Source organism: Papio anubis, chromosome 13 (genome assembly GCF_008728515.1).
Source record: "Papio anubis isolate 15944 chromosome 13, Panubis1.0, whole genome shotgun sequence".
Taxonomy (NCBI): Eukaryota; Metazoa; Chordata; class Mammalia; order Primates; family Cercopithecidae; genus Papio; species Papio anubis.
In genome coordinates this window covers 52,265,714-52,288,055 of record NC_044988.1, presented here as the reverse complement: position 1 = coordinate 52,288,055, position 22,342 = coordinate 52,265,714, and the positions used below count along the sequence as shown (strand labels likewise).

The following is a 22,342-nucleotide window of genomic DNA, read 5'->3' as shown; positions in this document are numbered from 1 at the left end:
TCTCCTTCAAACCTTGATTCAAAGCTCACCCTCTTCATTGAGGCCCGCTTGTTTAATGCTGGAAACTACCCATCTTCATCTCCACATTTTCAACCCCCCTTATTCTTCTCTATATGTATTCCAAAGCACACTTACTTATTGCTAATATACTGTTTTCTTCTATATGTTCGTACTTGTATATGTTCTGCACACACCATCCACAGCAAATCAGCACTCCAAGATACTTCTTCATTGCTGTACCTCAGGACTGTCCTGAATTTGTGGGAGCTGCATGGAGATGTTCGTTAAATACATGAATGAACAAAACATGAAACTTAAGCAGATCTTTTTTGCCAGATCTTTACTTTCCCATTGCTCAACCTGGATACCTGTAATGGACCTAGACTGAAGAGAAGGACTTGGGACCCTAAACTCATTATCTTACCTCTCTAACCTCAAAGCTTTTAAACCTGGCAGCTCTCAGACTACAAAACCTCAGAAAGACTGGCATGAAGGAGACTCTGTACTTCCTCTGTAGAAGTCATAAAGGGCCAAGAGACAGAAAAGTGTTACTGTTTGCTGCCAAAGAACATTCTCCTTATGACAGCCTGCAGCTGTTCAGTGCATTGTCTCTGCAAGTGCTTGGGCCCTTGTTAGCCCCAAGGCCAAAAATGTGGGTTTGAGGAATTCGTAGAGCTAGTGAGACAGCTAACTTGGTATGTGGGTGGTCTGGAGAATTGACAGGGATTTTAGATTGAAGAAATCCTTTGACATTTAAAGCTACAAACCTTTATTTTAGGAACCACAAAGCAAAGAGAGTTGAAGAAAACAAACTAATGGCTTGTTCCTGTAACTGACATCCTTAACCTTGTGATTTTAGCACTTGGTTGGCTAGTCTCTTGCTTAATTAAGTGAAGCCAGAAACATATCCTGAAAATACCACTTAGTGAATGGGAAAGATAAAGCATTTGCTGTAGAAATGCTGTGTCTCAGGCAGATGACCCCATTGACTGCCTACCCAGCTGTCATCTATAAGCTCGTATAACTTATTTCACCAATTATTTTGAGTGTTTTTGTCCCTGCTGCAAGTTCCCCAAAGGATGGTGTGGTAAAGGTTGTGCTGCCCAGGAATTTTTTTTTTTTTTTTTTTTTATTTTTTTTTGTAGATTTGGCTCTAAAACTTTAGAGACCAAATGTCTTCTGTTAGTGTGTAACTTGGCATTTAGGGAGAGGTTTGTCGTGGTCAGAAGGAAGGCCTTTGCACTGGGCTGATTCTGTGCTGGTGTGCTGTGTTTGAATACTCAGGGTATTCATACCTTCTAGTTGCAAATAAGTGTAGAGACCAAGTTCACTCTATTCAGGCTGGGCCTTTCCAGCCTTGAGAGAGATGCTTGTCTTTGCTGCTAGCCATGATTCTTTTCAGAGACATTATCGTTTCTATTTGCCTAAAGTTTCCTAGTTAGCATCAAGATCACTTGTGATCCATGACTTAATCATGATGTGCTTCTAAATGCTAGCCATGATTCTTTTCAGAGATGTTATCGTTTCTATTTGCCTAAACTTTTCTAGTTAGTATCAAGATCACTTGTGATCCACTACTTAACATGATGTGTTTCTAAATGTCTTCTTCAAGATCTGTTTAATTTTCCTGCATTTACCTTTGGTTTTGCTATTTTCCTGAAATTGGACCCAAATTCCACATGCCCATATCTATAACCCTGCTGGCCAGAGGCTTGGATTTGTCTTGTCTTCCAGGGTTTTGTGGTTGGGGTGATAGATTGTTGAAATAAAAGTGCACAACTGTTCACAAAGGTAAATGATTTCCTTTGTTTCGCCATATAACAGGAATTTAGATTTCAGTGGGTGAGGGTGGCTGATGGAGTGCGCCAAAACTTGAAAATACGCTTTCATAATTCTGGTTTAAAATACTTGGTGGGATAGAAAAACAAGTTAGTGCCACTCATGATTATTTGTGCTTCTAATTTATAGTTTAAATTTATTTATAAAAAGTAAAAAAAAGTTACCAAGTTTGTACACATTTAGGGAGGGGATTTGCTCTTTCATTCTCCAATTTTTAAGAAACTGTTCTTGCCCTTTCCTTTTTAAATGCTTAGTTTGTACAAACCCCTGAAATGGAGGTGGGGTGGGTTTGGATGGAGCCTTGAATAAAGGAGATGGGACTGCATAAACAAAGCTAGAAGAGTGAAGGTATTGGACTGTTTGAGGGACAAGGAGTAGTTCAGATCTTAAGGTGCTTGAATAAGTGGGTTGGTAAAAGTGGTTGTACAGGATCTCTGTTGATACCTAGTAGTTTACACTTAATTTGATAGGCAGCAGGGAGCTGTGGGAGGGTTTAGAAAGTCTTCCGGGGAACAGTAACAGTGTTAGGGTAGATGAGGATGAGGAGAGAGGCACCTTTGGAGGCTTTAATTTGGTGGTCCAGAAGAAGATGAGAGCCCGGGTCAGGATGGTGACCATGGCTGGAGCAACAGGACCAGCCTCACCAGGGGTCGTTGTATTGGCCCTTTCAGCAGCCCTGCTATGACTTTAACCCACAGAAGTCTGTCCCCTAAATCAGGTGGTTTCTAGGCTATGGAACCTTTTTCCCTCCTTGCAACATTATACTGAGTGAACTTCATAAAAATTCTCAGAATATAGTTAAGATATGTTTATTTATTTATTTTGGAGACAGAGTCTCTTGCTGTCACCCAGGCTGGAGTGAAGTGGTATGGTCTCGGCTCACTTCAACCTCCATGTCCCGGGTTCAAGCCATTGTCCTGCCTCAGCCTCCTGAGTAGCTGGGACTACAGACCACACCTGGCTAATATTTTGTATTTTTAGTAGAGGCGGGGTTTCACCGTGTTACCCAGACTGGTCTTGAACTTCTGACCTCAGGTGGTCCGCCTGTCTCAGCCTCCCAAAGTTCTGGGATTACAGACGTGAGCCACCGAGCCCGGCCTATTTAAGATGCTTTTGATTAACTCTCTGGTTTGGTGACTGTCTGCAAGAGGTTTGAAAATAGTAAAAAAACTGATTACCTTAGTTCGCAGAATTTTTTAATTGTAAGATTAGAAAATACAGACTACTTTTCTCTCATATGACCAGGAAACTATTGGATCAGTTTGACTTCTCAAATTCTTAACTCTTCCCAGATACGAGAACTAAAGCATTTATTCTCTAAATTCCACTATTGTGAAAACAGTAGATGTTAAAATTCATAGAGAACCATTTAAATAAAAAGTTTAAAAGTCTTTATGGCTTTTTGGAAGTACTTGTGTGCCTAAAAGTAGAGACCATCTTCTTTTCCCAATAAAACCTACGCTTTCACCAAAGTAACAACCATTTTACCTTGGAGCCCAGTGAAAGTTTAGAATATTCTGGATTCATCTATGCTAAAGTGCCTTTTCATAAATTATTACTTGGATAATAACAGGAGGAAAAGCAGTCTGAATTGGCGCAAGTGATGTCTAAATTAAAAGGAGAATATATATTGAAACATTATTTTTTAAGCCTTAAAATTAATGGCTCTGTTTCACTGGAATATGGCCTTTTTTTCTTTCCGAAGAGTTTCAGAGCCAATGGAATCTATAAATAGTGCGCAGCCCAGTTGTCTGTGGTAGATTGAGTAGAGCAGAATTGCCTGTCCTTAAGTGAAGGGGAAGTAGCTTTACATTTTTAGTAACTGAATTGTTGGCCAGCATAAAGGTAAGGGCCATGTGAGCAACTTATTTATAACTTCCCATAAAGGTATGTGTCTGCCTCAAGCGGAGAGACTGTCTGGGGTGCTTGAAATGTAAAAGTGCAGTAGAATCATTTTCCATACACAGCCTTCCTATCTAGTTGGTGCAATAAAGTGATTGTTCACCTCCCTGGGGCTTTCAGAAAGAGGGGTGTCAACAGATTAGCTCATTAGTGTCCTCCTCCTATGGAATAGAAGGGACTAAGACAGTTAAATTAAAATCTGTTTTATGTATTGAGGAATGTTTAGATTGAACTCCTGAGGGTATTCAGGACATACATTTATGCCTGCTTTACCCTGCTGGGTGTGGTCCTGCTCATGTAGTCTAACTACAGTTGGGTTCTTATAAAAAATCTTACATGGGTGTAAAGCACTTTTTCACAGGTTCAGTTCAACTATAAGTAGTTTTTTGAAAAATAAAGAACATAGGATCAGACCGAATTCTCTTGTTACAGTGGGAGAACGGAAGAAGAGTAAAACATTTTCATGGCATCCTGTAAAAAAAAAAAAAAAAAAAAAAGACTATGTTAACCACTTTTGGTAGATGCCAGGAAGTGGAATCCATTGTTACTGGCAGCATTGCTAATATCAAGAGTACATCACTTACAGCCAGGATTGCCTCTCACGATAAAATTTTTATAATTATAAATAAGTAAAAGACATTTTCGGACCTCTTCTGTTATTCACTGTCTATTTTTAGAAACTAAGTTTTCTGATTATTATGTTGACCATTTGAAGCATCTGCATATATGACAAAAAAAAGTAAACTTTGGCTTTTGTGCCAATATCATGGCTCTGTTTGGTATTTGGGCAAGTTGCAATAAATGGTAAATGGCCCATTAACTATACTGGAGGCCTCATAGCAGCACTAATTTCAAATCGTGCTGGGTTTACAATTTACATATTAAAAAATGTTCACTTGATTTTGTTCAGGGACAAAGCTGACATCCTATGCAAGCATTACTCCAAACAATCCTATTTATCGGTCCAATTATTTCAATTGAAAGATGCTGGTTTACTGCCTCTTAGTATATCTGAACAATTCTCAGTGAAACTGTTAGAAACCGTTTGACTGTAGTGGCAAAATAACCTCACAGGGTTTTGATTCACTTTTAATTTTAAGTCCCAGGATTAAGGATCATTTGTAGTATAATGTAACAGTGTGGGCAAATACAGCTTCTCTTAATGTCCTTCTGATATTTTGGGGAAAGAGTGCTTTTATGCAAAGCAATCACTTAGGAATTGCATGATCACTTTTTCCCACTATAAAATTTCATTCACATTTCCTCCCTTCTCCCACATCCTTAAAAGATAAGATAGCCTGCAGTATTTTGCTTTATTTTACTTTATTTTTAAAATTTTTGAGGTGTGGTTTAAATTAGTTCTTTAGAATAGATGCCAAGATAACTAGTTAATATTGTTTTAAAATCAGGCTCTTAATTAAAATGCTTATATTTGTGCAAGAAAACTACATGTTGAAATGAATTTGGAAAGATTAGATTGGAATTGCCTCAATTTCAATTAAGCCACACTGCATGGACGTGCTGGGAATATCAATACAATCACTGTAAATTTTGTACAAACTGATTTGTTGCATTATCATGCTCATCTAACATACGGTACTTTTTGTGTCCATATTGCAGACGGCAACTCCAAACTAACATGGCAGTCAGACTGTGTGATGTGGCTTCTCTGCTTAGAAGCGGTTCGTGGGCAGCAGAGCCTTGGACCGGGGTCTGTGGGATTTTTCTTAAATTCTGTAGGCTACTTTTTTTAGCATGTTGCAGGAGTGCTGAGGCCATACCAAACACTTGAATCTTTCATTTGGCATACTAATTATTCTTACATTTAAGCTATTGTGGTATGGCCATCTTTAGGACTTAAAGCACATTGCAATTTTAACTATAGTGGTATACGTAGCATCAGAACCATGCTCTCGTATGTAATTTTTTAATAATCTAAATTAGGATTTAGCGCAGACTCAAAAGAATGACAAGCTTTTTTAAAAAAACAAAAAAAAGTTTTGGTATGGTCTGAATACTAAGTTACCGTAATTCTATACATTCTGTTTACTATGTATTTTTTTGGTTACTAAATTTTGAAGTTATTTACAATTCTTGATGCTCCAAAAAAAAAAAAAGTTGAAATTGTAAATCTAGCTGAAAATTATTTGCCCAGTAACTGTTGAAAGAGTTTGCATTCTGTGAACAGTTGTGTTGAGCCTATCAATGGAATATGCATTATTTGTAAAATATAGCACATTAGTATCATTTTATTCTGAGCAGATGGTCCTATAGCAGAGAGATGCTGTAATTTTCAGCGCACACAGCCTACTGCAGCTGTTCACTTGAATGTTGGCTTAGGAGCTCATTCTTGCCACCTGAACATGGAAATAAATGTGCAATTAAGTGAGGAGTGTTTGTTGTCCTTTCTAAATCTTGCTAATTTCAGTCAATGAACACTTTGTATTTCAAATGCTATCCCAGTGAGCTTTAGTCCGAATCTCCCATTTGGGGCTCTCGTAGTTTCTACACCTATCCAAACTTTTCAATAGTGATTTATGTGTCTTTGGCCACTTTAATCTTGTAGCTCATTGTTTCCATAACTGCTGGGCAAGGGTTAACCCCAGAATAATTTTGCTGTGAAAAGAGTGACCCATAGCTAATACTCTACAAACCAGAACAATTATGTTTAATTAGGAAATCTGAAACTTCCCTTTTCAAATTCAGATAGATTTGTTAGTTATAGTAAAACCCATATCTTGATTTAAGATTTTTAAATACAGATTTCTAAAGGTTTATTTACCCTCATCCCTTTAAGTATTCCCTGAGAAAGCTTACATACCCAAGAGAAACAGCTTGCAGCTTATAGAATAAATACCCACTTCTTTGACAAGGAAATGAAGTCACGGAGGGGTTACAGGTTGTTGGATATTTCAAAAGCTGTTCTGGATTTTGCCACCTGTTTTTTTTTTTGTTTTTTTTTTTTTTTTTTTTTAATCATGACAGCACTGATTCTTGTCCAGTCTGACCAGTCTCAATCTGTCCTACACTGCCTTCTTTTGTTAACATCTGGCAGTAGAGATTTCTTCCTATATGTTTATCTGCTAATGTGCCCTTTTGGTTTTCTTAGGCAATATGCGTTTTAAAAGACAGTTTTTTCTCTTTCCTTGTAACCCTCTTTCCCTTTACTTTGCTTTTTTTCTTTGCCTCAAGTTCTTTGCCTTTTCTATGTTAAAACTTCCCTAAAACTAGCATCCCGTCAATTCGGAACTGTCAGTTTTGAGAAGTAGTTCTTTGTGGAGGTGAGAGATGTATGCAATATGAAGGATGATCCTTTCAGTGATGCTTTGATTTTTAGATTCCACCACAGTCTTGGCTGTCCAAAGTTAGGTAGTTACTGGAAAATGCTTTTGGAAAATATGGGGCTGTGGTTTGTGACTCTTTGGCATAGGATTGGTTTTAGGAAACTAGATTTAAAACTGCTTAATAAGTGATTTTTAGAGTAGCCTGAACAGTTTGAGGCCATTTTCCCCAATTCTGTTCTTTATCTGGTGTTTGGAGTTTATAGATACCCTATTACTTGAATTTTCAACAGGCTTATGTGCTCAAATGAGAATTCCTTGGGCTGGTCTGTTTGCAAAAGTTGATATATTTGCATTGTTGTTTTCATTGACTGGATAGGTTTTCTTTTTTCTCATTAAAAAGCAGAGTCAAGGAAAAACACCATATCGAAGTGTTTGGGGATTTTATTTTGATGCTATAGATCAGTTGCTTGTTGATTTTTAGCTGCCAAGGTTGACAAGAGTGTCCTATTAGATTCTACCAGGTAGACAAAGTATTCATAGCTTCATTCCCAAGTTACTTTACAGTTCCTTTCCACTCCCTAAAACATAGCATCTATTTTTTTCTTACCAATGGTAGATGATATTATCCATCAAAAACATTTTCAATATGTAACCAAAACAGTACATGTTGACAAATTTATATTTTTAAAAGTACTCTTGCTCTTTGATTTTTAAGTTAATGGATATCTATCAGTTTTAGAATATTGTGAACCTCTTAGGCTAACTGAAAATCTCTTCAGAGTTAGGTAGGTCATTTTTTTGTTCATTGTTGTAGCATGTTAAGTGCTTTTATTTTCTAGTATGATTTTTAGTTAGGGTTCAATTCTGTGCCCTTTGGTACTTAATTTTCTCATCTGTGGACACTGCAGGTGAGTAAGGATATGTGAATAGATGCAGAATGTGATTCTAGAAAATGTTTAAGATTTAAATTGTGCTTATGTGCATGTATGGAATATGTATGTGAAAATATAGTTGTAACCTTAAGATGAATAGGTTAATAGGAAGTAAAAATTAGTGTAGGTGTTATACTTTTTGTTGAAGCATTGTTGTAATTTCAGTAGAACAACTGTGTTTAGTGGCAAGTGTTTAAATTCTTGGATGGCGTCTCTAATAGGTTGTGAAATATGAATTCTGACATTTCTTATTTTCTCTGTTTTTAGCAGGTAATTGCTGCCATGGAAACACAACTGTCTAATGGGCCAACTTGCAATAACACAGCCAATGGTCCAACTACCATAAACAACAACTGCTCGTCACCAGTTGACTCTGGGAACACGGAGGACAGCAAGACCAACTTAATAGTCAACTACCTTCCTCAGAACATGACACAGGAGGAACTAAAGAGTCTCTTTGGGAGCATTGGTGAGATAGAGTCCTGTAAGCTTGTAAGAGACAAAATAACAGGTAAGCAGTTTTATGTAGATGACTCATATTTAAAGGATCGTGTCTCAAGATATGAGAAAATAAGATTACTGCTTGTAAATAATTCATGCTGCGATTTTACATATCTAGATTTTCTCTGTTATTACATCAGCAATATGAAACTTAGTCTAAAATTTTCTTTTTGAAGCATAAACTATTTTTGGTACAGTATATATTTTAACTGGACTTTAATGTACTCTGATCCGGACAGTATCTTTGGAAAATGTTCTAAAAGTATGTGTATCTGGGATAGCAAGTGTCATGTTAACCTTTATCTTTTAGTATCCAGAGTGTATTTAATTTAGCATTTCAACAGTGAGATGCAATATGTGTTTGGGAGAGGGGAAAAAAATCTTGAAGTATCTTTTCTTTATGTTAGTATAGTCCTTTTGCTTATATATGATAAAATAAATGGTAATGTTCACATTGTCAGTGTATAAACATTTTCACTGATACAATACCGAGTGTAATGAGATCTTATTTTCTGTTCCTTAACAAGGAAAGGATGACATGGTATATGATTGTCCTTATTGTCAGAAAGATAAGGCCTTAATTATAGTACATTTTGAATATTAGGTAGTTGACAATCTTCTTAATATTTTTTAAGATTTGACTAAATTTTTAGAGTAAGCCAAAACCTAATTTAAAGAGCATGTGCTTGGGATAGAAGGGTTAATGCTTCCTGCAGGAGTTGTTTTCAAACACTAAAAATATATGAAGTTAGACGTATATATGAAGTTAAACACTAAAAATATATGAAGGTGGACAAACCCCGTGGATTTTTCATGTTAATTAAATTTGATTGATGGTATATACCAAATTCCTTTACAAAGCTTATAACCAAAAATATAAAATGGTATATTTGAAATGAGTAAAAGATACTTAAAGACTGTGTGAAGAATGAGACCAGGAGTCTGAACTCTCACCTAGTCATGTGACCTTGGACAAGTCAGCTCTAGACTTCTGGTTTCCATTGGCAAAATTAGGTAAAAGGCAGAGAAAAAGGGGCTCACACTGGGCCATTTCTAAGTTCACTTTTGACGTTTTCATACATGGGACTTTGAGCTATTCTGCTAATCATTAGGGCTCATTCTCTGTAAGCTCTACAAGTGAGTTCTAGAGCCAGCCCCTGGGCTTGGCCTCATAATCGTATGTCCTCAAGCTACAGATTGAGGTTCACAGAGAGAACTTACTGAAATCAAGTTAAAAACTAAGTACAAACTGATTGTCATTGATCCATATCAAACGGCCATTCTATTTTAATTATGTTGCTTAAATGTTCACTATGATATTAGGAAGATGGTTCTTATGTTCCTGAACATAAGATCATCCGTCTGATAATCAGATGGATGAGATTTTTCAGTTTCTTTTCCAAAATGAGTGTGATAGGCATATGTGAAGTTTATAGAGTTTTTAATAAGTTGAAAAAGGTGAAGAACAAAATGCTGCTCTTATGTCTCTGTCCTGATGTTGAATTTTATCTTTTTTTTTGTTAAAGTAAAACAATATCCCTTACATGTGGATTTTATAACCTTTTTAATATAAAAGATAAAATATGATAAATGACTTGAGGACTGTAACAAAAGTGATGCAATTTCTGATTGCTTAGTAGAGTTCCCCTAACCATTAAGAAGAAAGATGAATGAACAGAGCACGAAAGTCATATTTTGTTATGAAACTGTTATGAAATGATACATTTTATCATTTTATAAGATGAAAATATTAAAAAATCATACGTCTTTCATATTAGGCATTTGCCGCAGGAGACATCTTACAGATTCTCACATCTAACCTCTAGTCAATCTTGAATTAATCTTATTCTTTTGTAAATCTTTAGAGCTGTTATGTAACAAAATGGGATAAATTTGAGTTCTTTATCTTCATCTCCTTTGCCTCTCTAGCTTTAGTGTGGTAGACAGTGGTAATAGAAGCACAACACATGGGCATTCTTTAATACATGGCTAGATACTAAAAAATTGTGTAAATATTTCTTGTCCATTTCCTTCACCTCTGACCCCTGCCTATTGTCTTTTCAGTGGCTCGAGGGGAAGGCTGTAATGGAGGTGTCCACTGTGGTAAAATTTCTATTAAAAATATTTGGTAAGCAAGTAGAGTCCCCAAGAAATTCCACAGTGGGCATGAGTATTGAAAGATGTTTATAAAGATGTAACATTTTTATATATGTGTGTGTATATATACATGTCTATACATACATATACACATATACATATATGTATATACACACTATAATACTATATATGATATATACACATGTATACACTATTATATATAGTATATATTTTTTATATAGTTAACACATAATTGAACAAATTGTGGAGTACAGTGAGATGTTTTGATGCTGTATACATTGTGTAATGATCAAGCAGGATATTTAGCATTTCCAAATCTCAAACATTCATAATTTCTTTGAGAGTGCTCAAAAATCCTCTCTTCCAGCTATTTTGAAGTATGCTATACAATATTGCTAACTATATTCACTCTTCTGTGGAATAGCACACCAGAACTTATTTCTTCTAACAGTGACCCTGTACCCATTAACCATCTAGCCCCCTCCTTCCTTCCTCCTCTTTTCTCCACCTTCTGGTACCCACTATTCTGCTCTCTGCTCCCGTGAGATCAGCATTTTTCGATTCCACCTATGAGATCATGTGGTATTTGGCTGTCTCACCTCACTTAACATAGTGTCCTCTAACTTCACCCATGTTTCTGGAAATGACAGAATTTCATTCTTTTTTGTGGCTGAATAGTATTTCATTGTGTATATATAGCATATTTTCTTTATCCATTTATTGGTTGATGGACATTTGGGTTGAGTCCATATTTTGGCTGTTGTAAACATTGCTGCAATAAAAATGCATCTCTTTAACAAACTGATTTCATTTCTTTTGGGTTAACATGCAGTAGTGCAGTTGCTGGATCATATGGTAGTTCTGTTTTTAATTTTTTGAGGAACTTTCATACCAGTTTTCCTAGTGTATTTAGTGTATTAATTGCCTTCCCACAATAGTATATAAGATTGAAAGATGTTTTTCAACCTTCGTTTCGTTAGATAGTAGTAATTATTTCTTAAGTATTGTATTGACAGACAAGTTTAGGAAGTGCTGCACTCCGTAGTTCTTTAAGATTCATACTCGATAATCACTGTATTAAGAACTATGAAAAATACAGCAGTAAAGAAAATCTGTTTGATTTATAGTCCCCAGGCTTATTTGATCATATAACCTATTTGGGGGCTGTTGGAAGGGTAAATACATCTCCCTGCCAGTAGATTCCACTGAACATGGTGCTATAAAAGCTTTTGAAATCATTTGTTATTAACTGGTTATCAGACCAGTTTAACCTGTTCACATCAATAACATATGAGCATGTTTCCTAAAAGAAACGTACATGATAATTCAAAAGTGGAGTAGGTAAATCTGAACACTAGGCACCTCAACTTCTGGTAATCTTGGTTTGATTTGGACCACTGACATCTTATTTGTAATATGGGTTAAAATGGCTTTTGGAAGGATCTCATTCGTTTAGCTTAAGCATAAACTGCTTTAGGATTTTTTTTTTTCCCTGCGTTTCTCACTAAATATTTATATTGAGTAAAATAGTCTAGAAAATGGTAGTATCTAAAACTGGGTTCTGAATGGTTATACTTTGAAAAGTAGGCACACTTTCTAAGAAGTAGTATTAATGTATCTTTAGCAAGGTTTTGAAAGAATCGTGGAGCTTTGGACGCTGCCCTGTGATGTGTAGCACTACCCATCTTGTGCAGTTTCTCAGTGAGCATTTTAGGTACAGATTAGAGTTCTTTGGTCCTTCTCTAATTATCCAGCTTATTCTGCCTCCTGGGGAGCAGTTGGGACCCATTTCTGTATTCTGATTTTGTAGGAGCATGAGCATTAATTGGTTTACAGGAAAACTCTGGAGTCACTCTGCAGGAAGATTAGAAATGTTTCCTTTTCTTAAATCTTAATGCTGAATTAGAAAACTGTATCTGAGGAACAAAAATATCTAGTTAGGAAAGTGTGTGCCTCTTAAGTCCTTGAAGAGAGTGTATAATTTTTAGACTGTCAGTGTTAGCAAATTAATGTCACTATTTTGATCGAGTGAGGATTACGGAAGTACATTAAGAAATGTCTTCAGTAGCAAATACAATAATCTCTCTAGACTAAGTTCTGTTTATTTTGTTTTTTGTCAGGTCCGTCTCTTTGGGCTTCTGCCCAGCTGTATGCTTCAGACTGTTTCCTATCTATAGGCATTCATCATGAGAAGCTTCTGCTGCTTGTACAGCTTAGCTGACTTTGGTCCATCCCTTTGCGTTCTTAAATGCACTTCGGAGTCCTTGACACCTGCTGATGTTGCATTCTAGATGAGCAAAATGGATTTTGTGATGCAAGGAATGAATAATAAAGCGTTACAGTCAGAAAAGCCTTAGAGGTGACTTTAACCAACCCTCTCCCTTCTTTCCACCGAACATCATAGATGATGAGAGGCCCAGGTTTGTGAAATGACTAGTCCAAGGCCACACAGCTATTAAGCGGTAGAGTAGGGACCAGAATTCTGATTATCTTATTCTTTACCTGGATGTTTCCTCTTTGCCTCTTGTTGGAGGCAAGACCTCACTGTTTAAAGATTAAGCACAGGGCCAGCTGATGAATTTATACAGAGATGTGTAATTTTTACAGAGTTATCCAGAGGGCGTCTTCTGGTGAGTGTGTCTTCTCTGGAAGGGGAGTGGAAGGTTTTTGACAATTAAAGACTGACAAATACACCAAATGAACAAGAACATCTGTCCTTCTCTAGAAACATTATAGTCAATGGTTGTGAAGTTGATATTCTAGCCTGGTGGTTCTCAAATTTGGCTCTACATTCTCACCTAAGGGAGTTTTAGAATCTGTTGTCAGAGAGCTTCCTAGGTGATTTTGAAGCCCAAAAAGTTTTGGGATCAGACTGTGTCTCTTGAAGTATGGTCACTGGGATTCCTGCATTGGAATCACTTGTAATGAGTGCCAGAAATGCATGGTCCTGGGCCCTGTCCAGGCCTACTGAATCAGAATCTGTAGGGGTGACCTGGAATGTACTAGTTAGCTAGGAGTTATCCATGTCTTGAACATTTCACAGGGAGATTGAACCAGGCATTTCCAAGTTTACCTGAATTCTAGATTTAGGGGGTTATGAAAGAGGTGTTAACAATTGCAGTACTTAATTCCTTGGAAAGTTTAAGTTTATTACTCTCCCCTCCTCAGCATTGGTCTCTGAATTAATTCCTAGGGTTCAGAACTAGAGATGTTGAGTTTAAGTCACTAAGCTGTGTTTTTACTGATCTGATAGTAATTAGGTTTTTGAAACACCAGGGTAGATAGTTCTTTCACTGTTATTTTTCCTTCTAAAAGAATGGCTAGAGTAGTAGTTAGTGGAAGACCTCAGGTAATGAGTATTTCACTCTTTCTTTGAGTTATTTGAGGTAGGTCTTGTACTGATCTCATCAACTGCTAACTAGAAGCTTTGACAAAAGGGGAAAAAAGAAAAACCCAAATACAGATTCCAGGGAGCCCAAAGAGATGTTGATTTACAAGGTAGTGCCTTGCATGATAAGGCTCCTGCCATGCCCCAGCACGCCTTACGGCTAGGATCTTAAAATCATTTTTATTAATATCTGAGTGTTCTTAGCTAGGTTTATCTTGTGTCTCTGCTTGCTGAGAATTTTAAAGCTAGTTTTGATCCTTGTTTATTCTATCAAAATAATGTGATTTCCAAAGTTTATTTTAATGGCATAGGATTCTCTTCTTTTTAAACAAATACAATCTTAGCTCCTCAGAATTGAAACACATAAGTGGGATTTTATTAGACTAATGGGAACCTTCAACTTTAATAGCACTTATTTCCTATGAGTCAATCACAGTGAACACAAAGCTGTTTTGATGAACATTAATTCGAAAATGTGATTCTGTATGTCAGTTACAGTTGTACAGTGAGCCTGTGAAATGTCCGTAGTATCAAGAGGTCAAGAATTCTGATTCTTGCAGACTAGTAGTTGGAAACAGCAGGGCGATTGGGTGGGTGAGTGGGTGAGTGGTAACTTAATAAACACCTCACTTTGCAAACTCTGTATGCTATTTAATTAGAAAGATGGCAGAAAGGCTGTGTGTGTTCTTGGGGTCTGTAGGAAAGAAGATACGTAAAATGCTTTGGTCCCCAGTGCCTTAACTGTGGAATACAGTAACATTTGAATCTGTTTTGAGATTTTAGTGGCTAGGTTTGTATAAAATGAAATTTGTGTCAAGTTTGTGGAACCTCTATTTTTGGAACATCTCTCATAGGTAAAAGGTAATGGAGGAACTTTATTTGCATCTTAATTGATGTGTCTTTAAACTTAATTATTTTTTCATTATATCTTGTTTCTTTGCCAAAGGTCATGCAGTCCTTTAAAACATTTGGTGTTACCACTATAGAAGCTTCATATACAATTTTGGAGAAAGGCATTAAAGTTTATTCTTCTAGGTTCACTTTTTACTTGAACCTGGGTATTTTTATAGAACAATTTTCAGTGTGAGCCTTGGTTAGTTTAGTTGAAAGATTACAGGATGATGAAACTAGAAATTTGTAACATTTTAAGAAATAAAATACAGTACAGTTCTTTATCATTGTTAGGAAAAACAACTTCTGTCCTCTTTAGTACCTGGTGATTTGGAAATTAATTGGAGAAATGGCACACAATTTTTGTTAGTATTTTATATGTTTGGGAGTTGACAGAAAAGTGTTACAAAACTCAAGTGGTCAGGGTTGGGGGGCTTATATACCATTTTAACAAAGGAAAGGTTTGGACTTTGTGGAATAGAAAATTGTGGGGAAGTGTTCAGAAAATATGTAAGGGGACAGATAAGGGAAATTTAACAAGGCTGGTTTATACAGACCTGTATGCATAAACAATCTGGTGTCTACTGTCTCAAGTAATGAGTCGCTTACCTCTGAACTGGTACAGGACAGAGGGACACCTTCCCATGGGAAATTTATACTCTGCTTTTAGGGAAAAAAGGGGAGGGCAGAGAACTCTTCTTGCATCTGTTGATTTTTCATTTTCCTCAGTATAAAATAATACTTAATTCTGGCCAGGTGCGGTTGTTCACACCTGTAATCTCAGCACTTTGGAGGGCTGAGGCAGGTGGATCACCAGAGGTCAGGAGTTCAAGGCCAACCATGGCCAACATGGTGAAACCCTGTCTGTACTAAAAATAAAAAAATTAGCCGGATGTGGTGGTGCACACCTGTATTCCCAGCTACTCACAAGGCTGAGGTGGGAGAATTGCTTGAACCCAGGAGGCAGAGGTTGCAGTGAGCTGAAATCATGCCACCGCACTTGCATTTCTTCCTGTGTGGCAGAGCAAGACTCCATTTCACAAAACAAACAAACAACAAAACAACAACAACAACAAAAAACAACGCCAAAGTGGAATATTTTGGGGTGGCAAATCTGGACCTCTTCACTATTCAGTAAGTTAATTCCCAGTTAACAGCTCTTCATAAATCAAAGAGCTGCTTCTTTAGATAAGCAGTGGTAATGAAGCCTTTAATGGCTAGTTGCTAGGAAGAATAAACATCTATTTGAGGATACAGAAAAATATGAAACAGTATTCTTCTCTAGTAATTTGTTAATCATCCAGATTTGTTTCTCTGATTTCCTGATACCGATATTTGTGTTACTTGGTATTTTGGTCCATTAGAATAAAATGTAAAAAAAAATATGTGTCACTCCCAGGAGACACAGTTTTCCAACAGCTTTCTTAGAATGTTTACTGGGAAAATAAGGTTGAATCTATGGTGAAAATGAGGTTCAGGAGTTTTGATTTTGTGCTTTCCTAGCCCTTATCAGAGGAACTTTTAGAATAGCCATGTTTGCCTTACCGGTAGATGAGGAATAGTCTTCAGTATCTTTCTCTTTGTTCCTTTGCTAGTTTGACAGAAAACACAAACTATGTAAATATATTCAAATTCATAGAAAATAAAATTACAGTTGAAATTCTCTTATAACATTTGGCTCTTTATAATTTAGCATAAGAGTGCATGTGTGCTATTTGCTATTCCAGACCTTTTCTGGGGGTAGTCTTTGTTTACTTTGCATCAGGAGATTAGTGGTATAGAAGAGAAACCATTCTCAATTTAAGAGCTTGTTATAGGAATGATGGAAAAAGTAGATGAGAAAGAAGATGGTGAAGTAAAATGAAGATAGCTCAATTAGGAGATAAAAACCAGTTAAATTGTGATAAAACTTGTTGCTTCTTTTTTTGTAATTTATAGAATTTTAAAATAGTTTCTTCTCTGGTATGAAAATGATTTATTATCCCCCAATTTTATGATGTACAAAATCAACCTGTTTTTGACAGTTTTCATTCTATTTCACTACCGTAACTATTGCACAACTTTGGCCACCAGCCTTTTATTTATTTTTTATTTTTTTATTTTCTTTTTACTTTGTTTAAATTGAGAATAGAGCGAAGCACTTTTATTCTGTACCTGTTGGAACATTTCCTTTCAAATATTCCTGAACAGAATAGTTGATCATTGGAGCTATAAAACTGTGCTTCAAAATTTGCCAACTTCTTTTGAGCTTGTTCTAAGTTAATTGACTTTCAGCTGAGTACACTGCTGCTACTGAATGTTGAGAGCTGTGGAAACCCTCAGAGCGTGCTTTTCCAGCTCAAAAGGTCAATTTTAACAGATATTTTCTGGCATTTTACTTGTGAGTGCCATTCGATTTGTCAGGTCTATACAGTGGCTTAATTAGCATGTTTTAGTCCTTAAGGTATTTGTTTTGGCTCTTTAAAGTTTTAGAATGTCAGTATTTCAACACCCTTGGATGCTACTTTTATTGGTGATGGTAAATGTAGTCAAATATTTTTTGAGGGGCTATAAATCACAGAGTAGCATTTGCTGCTCTAAGTGTTGTGAAGAAACAGATCCTCAGTTAAAAACATATTTTCAGACTCTACTCGGTAATCTCTGACACCATGTATCATCTTTAGGTAATCGAGGGGTGATCATTCTGTATTGTTCTAAATTAGAACAAAGATTTACCTTATGCGTCCTTTAAGGGGGAAAAAAGCAAGACGAAAGTATTTAAGTTGTGTTTATAAGAGTTCCTTGGCTGGGCGTGGTGGCTCGTGCCTGTAATCCCAGCACTTTGGGAGGCCGGGGTGGGCAGATCATCTGACATCAGGAGTTCGAGGCCAGCCTGGCCAACATGGTGAAACCCCATCTGTACTAAAAATACAAAAATTAGCTGGGCGTGGTGCTGGGTTCCTATAATCCCAGCTCCTCAGGAGGCTGAGGCAGGAGAATCGCTTCAACTCAGGAGGCAGAGTTTGTAGTGAGCCACTGCACTCCAGCCTGGGTGACAGAGTGAGACTCTATCTCAAAAAAAACAAAAAAAAGTTTAAGTGGGTAGTAGAATTTACTAAACCCTTATGTACACTAGGTTTGTTATTTAGTTTAGGAATAAGTTCTTGGGATTAAGTTTGAATCAAAATACTTTTGCTTCCTTCTGCTAGGAAGGTAGCCTACTGAAAGTAATCTTACAGCTTTTAGCTTAGAATATTGTTACACTTGGGTTCAAATTCCAGCTGAGCCACTTAATTTGTGTCGTGGCCTATGTGGACTTTATGAAACTTCAGTTTCTTTCATAAAGTACCTAGCACACGGGTACTGTCTCTCTTTCCTGTCCTCTTCTTACCAGTTAATAGTTAATATCCATTGAGTTGCATGACAGTTGCAGACTTTTTTTTTTCCCCCATAGGTGTAAACTAGTTTTTGAAAAACATCTTGAAGTAGATCTGTTGTCCTAGAATTCTTAGAGTTTGTCATGATGTGGGAAGAATGCAGAGCTCATATTCCATTCTTTGCTTTCTAGGTTATTTGACTAACATAATTGATTTTCCAGGGGTGGAACAAAGTAAGAATAAAAAGTACAAGGCAGGACTTGGGAGCCCAGAATGATGATTAATGATATTACACCAGCCTTTATGAATTAGAGCACTGGAGTGTGGAATTATTGCTCTATGTGGTATTGTGTGAATGTTTCAGAATGAATTAGCTTGACTTAATATATGAAGGCACTCTCAAGTGAGCTTCCCGGTGGACTATTACTGGGCTTCGAAGGTCAGCAAGTTGTTAAATCGAGCCATGAAGTATTGGTTAGATAAAAGCTGTGGCTTATTTTTACTTTTATTGACATCATCTTCCTTAAGATGAATATCCCTTTAATATAAAATGCAAATACTATACTAAATATTCTCATTTTATCAAATAAGATGTTCAAGTCTAGATGTACAGAGACCTGGGTTTTGGGATCTTCAGAAACCTAGTGTTCCTGCAGTGTTAGCAGATCAGAAGGCTGAGGAAAAGAATTCCCTTTGTTTTCTTTTCTGTTGAAATAGTCATTGAAAACATTTAAAGCATTGCTTCATTCAGTCATCACAGACTTTACAGATTTCAGTTTGTGTGTATGGGGGAGGGGGCAGTTTCTATGAGGGTATGGTTAACTTAGCAGATGCAATTTTACATCTTGTTTTCCTTTTTTGTTAAATCCTTATGCATATTGTGAATTAGAGTTTATTTTTAGCTCTTAATGAGTTCTTTTCTCATCATTGTACTTTTTGTTGGAACTCTGTTTTGTACATACCGCTTCGATTTTTGTAGGGAAAATGTGTATGGCGTACAAGTCCTCTATCCACCACCCCCCAACTCCTGTCCTCTAGCTCAACAAAAATTTGCATTTCTTGGTGAGGGATGATAGACGTGAATGTTTTTTTTTTTTACCTTGTAGAGTAGATCTGGTGGTGTCCTTGACTCTTTACAACCTGTTTGACCTTTGGACTTAATATTGAGAAAGTCAAATCCTCCTTTTAAAGTAAAGTTGAAGGGAGGCATAGCTGCATGTAAACTGGTAAATCAGGATCATTGCACTGTTTTCAAGGTCACTGGAGCCTGAGAGAACAGTTTTATTTCCTAACATATTTTAATGCTTTAAATCCAGTCTCAAGGAGTTGCCTCCAAGGGTACCGTCTTATGAATCCTTCTTTCTAACCCTGGTACTAGGCCATGGGAGCTTTTTTCATTCCACTTAAATGAATTGTAGTTTGCTCTTATTCTACTTTAAATGTATCTAAACATTTTGAACAGAAATGAGAGACTGATTATGGTGTATCAAATCAATTGGCATCTTCTCATGTAGACAAGGGCTCGCCTAAATGACTTCCCAAATCCTACCTCTAAAATTGTGACTTTTCTTTCTTTTGTGAACCTGAGTATTAGGTGAGCTCTTTTTAAACATGGTGCCAAGTGATTTTGCCATATATGGTGCAGACAGTGTATACAGAATGATTTGGGATGTAGTATCTTAAAATCTCACAATGTTATACCAGGTTTGTTTTTAGACTCTTATATTCTTTATTATTTGTGGACCTTTATTTTTACAGGGGTAAGCCCTTTTATACATATTGCAATAGGATTAAAATACAGAATTGTTAATGCCGATTTATTACTGTGTTTTATATTAATATATGTATTTTTTAAGTGCTGGAAATCGGGAGCCTTTGCAAAAAGGCATGATAACATTCCGTTATATCTCCAGCTCTGGAACATTCAAAACTAGTCCTGATGTGATACTTAAAAGTGGAATATGGAATCTTCTGGGATTAATTTCTTAATCTATTTGATATATTAGTTCTCTGAAGGTTTATGGAAAACAGTATATTTGGACATAGCCATCAAAGTAAGGAGGATGTCTAATATTCTTTCCTGGCCTTTATAGCTGGACAATGGACTTTTAAATTAAGAGTCTCTTTTTCCCCCCTTTTTAAGACAGAACCCTTGGAGGCCACTGTGTTCACGACCAGTGACTGCTTGAGACTGGATTTATTAAATGGACCTATGTTAGTATAGTGAATAACAGCTCTTAGGTAATTTTGGGTAGTTGTTAGTAGGCACCAAAGGAGGAGGGGTGAGCCTTAGTTGCTCTATAGGTTATAATAAAAGAAAGTCTCAAGCCAGATCCCACCACACATAGATACCTCTATCTAGCAAGCAGGACCAAAGTGATGGATAAGCCTTTTCTGAGAGCTTGGTAAAGTTCCACTTCTCTGTTCTTTTTTAAGTGCTTTGAACACACCTTACATGAAATGTTCACTGAAGGCTGACAACATCCCAAAAGTCATGTTCTGCACCCTCACTTTGCATCATGCAAAAAGAAATCCCTTTAAACAAAGACTGAAGCCCAGGACCATTTAATATTTAGGGGTTCTCTCCGTAAAGATACAACCACCTTGGATTATGCCACCTTGGATTTTTGTGCCCTGTTTATACAAAGGTGGGAAGTGTCTCTAAAGTAATTTAACCCATCTGCATGTCTTGAATTCCTTTAATTTTACCAGTAAGACCCCATTTCTAACATGCATTATACTAATTAACAAATAACTGGTTTACAGAACAAAACTGTATTTTGACGTCCATTAGGTGAATCAGCAGAGAATTGGTTGTTGATTTAGGTATGGATAATATGTAGGCTTACACTAGTCACTTGAATTTTAGCCTACTTGTATTATACTAACTAATCCTGGATTGTGCATTAATTATAGTATGTTAGATGACCCACAATTAAAGCTTAAATGGCTGTTGAACACATGTCCTCAGGTTAATTCTAAACTTTAAAAAGAAATGTTTTTATTGCGGCAAAATATAAAATTTATCATTTGAACCTTTTCAAGTTTACAGTTCAGTGACATTAAGTACATTCAGAGTATTATGCAGCCATCACCATTATCCATTTCCAGAACCTTGTTGTCATCATCCCAGATAGAAACTCTGTAACCATTAAACAGTAACTCCTCACCCACCTCCTTTGCTCCCAGCCCTTGGTAACCATTATACTTTCTGTGTCTATGAATTTGCCTATTCTCGGTACCCCGTATAAATGAAATCATAACAACATTTGATGTACCAAAGTATTTTGAAAGTAAACTATGATGATTGTTTTCAGGAGATACTAGTTTTTTCCACTTGGGCTATAGACTCTTCTGTATATTTTATTTCCCTTCCTCTCCAAGTGGCTTTAGTGACCAACCCCTCCCCCTGAAATAAATAGCCTGTCTTCAAATTTAGTTCATGTCACATTCCCCATAAAAGAAACATCCAATTAAAATACTGAATTTGTGCAATATTTTGCCAGATTGCTGACTACTTGCAGGGACTTCATCTTACCCCCTTTGTAGTTGTTCAGCCTGATTTCAGGCTTATTTTCTTCTTTTGAAAATTACCTTCAATCTCTGTCACTCCCCATCTACTGGCAAGTCACCTGGAGGAAGAGGCAGTGGTGTAAGTACGGTAGGTCAGAAAGAAGAACCCAGGTAGTTTTGCTCCCTAGGAGTCTCCTCTGCCTTCATACTTTTCTGCTCTTTTCTCCCAGAGAGTCAGAGCATCCAGGGACAAACATCCCTGTGGGGTCTTGGGACACAGGACACAGTGTGCAACATCCCCAGACTTCTTGTTACCTCACTTCATCCTCTGCTGAGCACTTGAAGAAAATCTTGGCAGAAAGCTATTCCTCAATCAGAGTCAAAGAGCGAAGAGTTAGAAATTCTCTTCCATAGTTTTAGTTCTTCCATTTTTTCCTCCCCCTTCCCTAATATTCTCCTCCTACCCCTCAAAGAAACCCCCCATGAATATAACAGTCAACCACCCAACCAAAAACCCACAGGACAGAGCCACTTTTTTTAGACCACTGGAGCAATTATTGTAGTTAGAGAAGAGTTAAATATCTTTCTGAAGCAACCTTGGGAGACAGATGCTGATGT

General features: G+C 36.8%; 1 protein-coding gene across 19 annotated transcripts in view; it reads left to right on the top strand.

Moving 5' to 3' along the window:
- Positions 1–22,342, top strand: part of ELAVL2 (ELAV like RNA binding protein 2) — a 135,171-nt gene that overhangs the window by 56,093 nt on the left and 56,736 nt on the right. For 8 of the 19 annotated variants that reach the window (XM_021927467.2, XM_021927463.2, XM_009188666.4 and 5 more), the window contains 2 exons: positions 5,362–5,452; positions 8,225–8,468. In XM_021927467.2, coding sequence (XP_021783159.1) covers positions 5,381–5,452; positions 8,225–8,468 — 316 coding nt within the window. In that variant the 5' untranslated portion in view covers positions 5,362–5,380. The remainder of the gene's footprint in view (positions 1–5,361; positions 5,453–8,224; positions 8,469–22,342) is intronic. The other 11 variants (XM_021927469.2, XM_003911638.5, XM_009188676.4 and 8 more) reach the window with 2 other exon arrangements.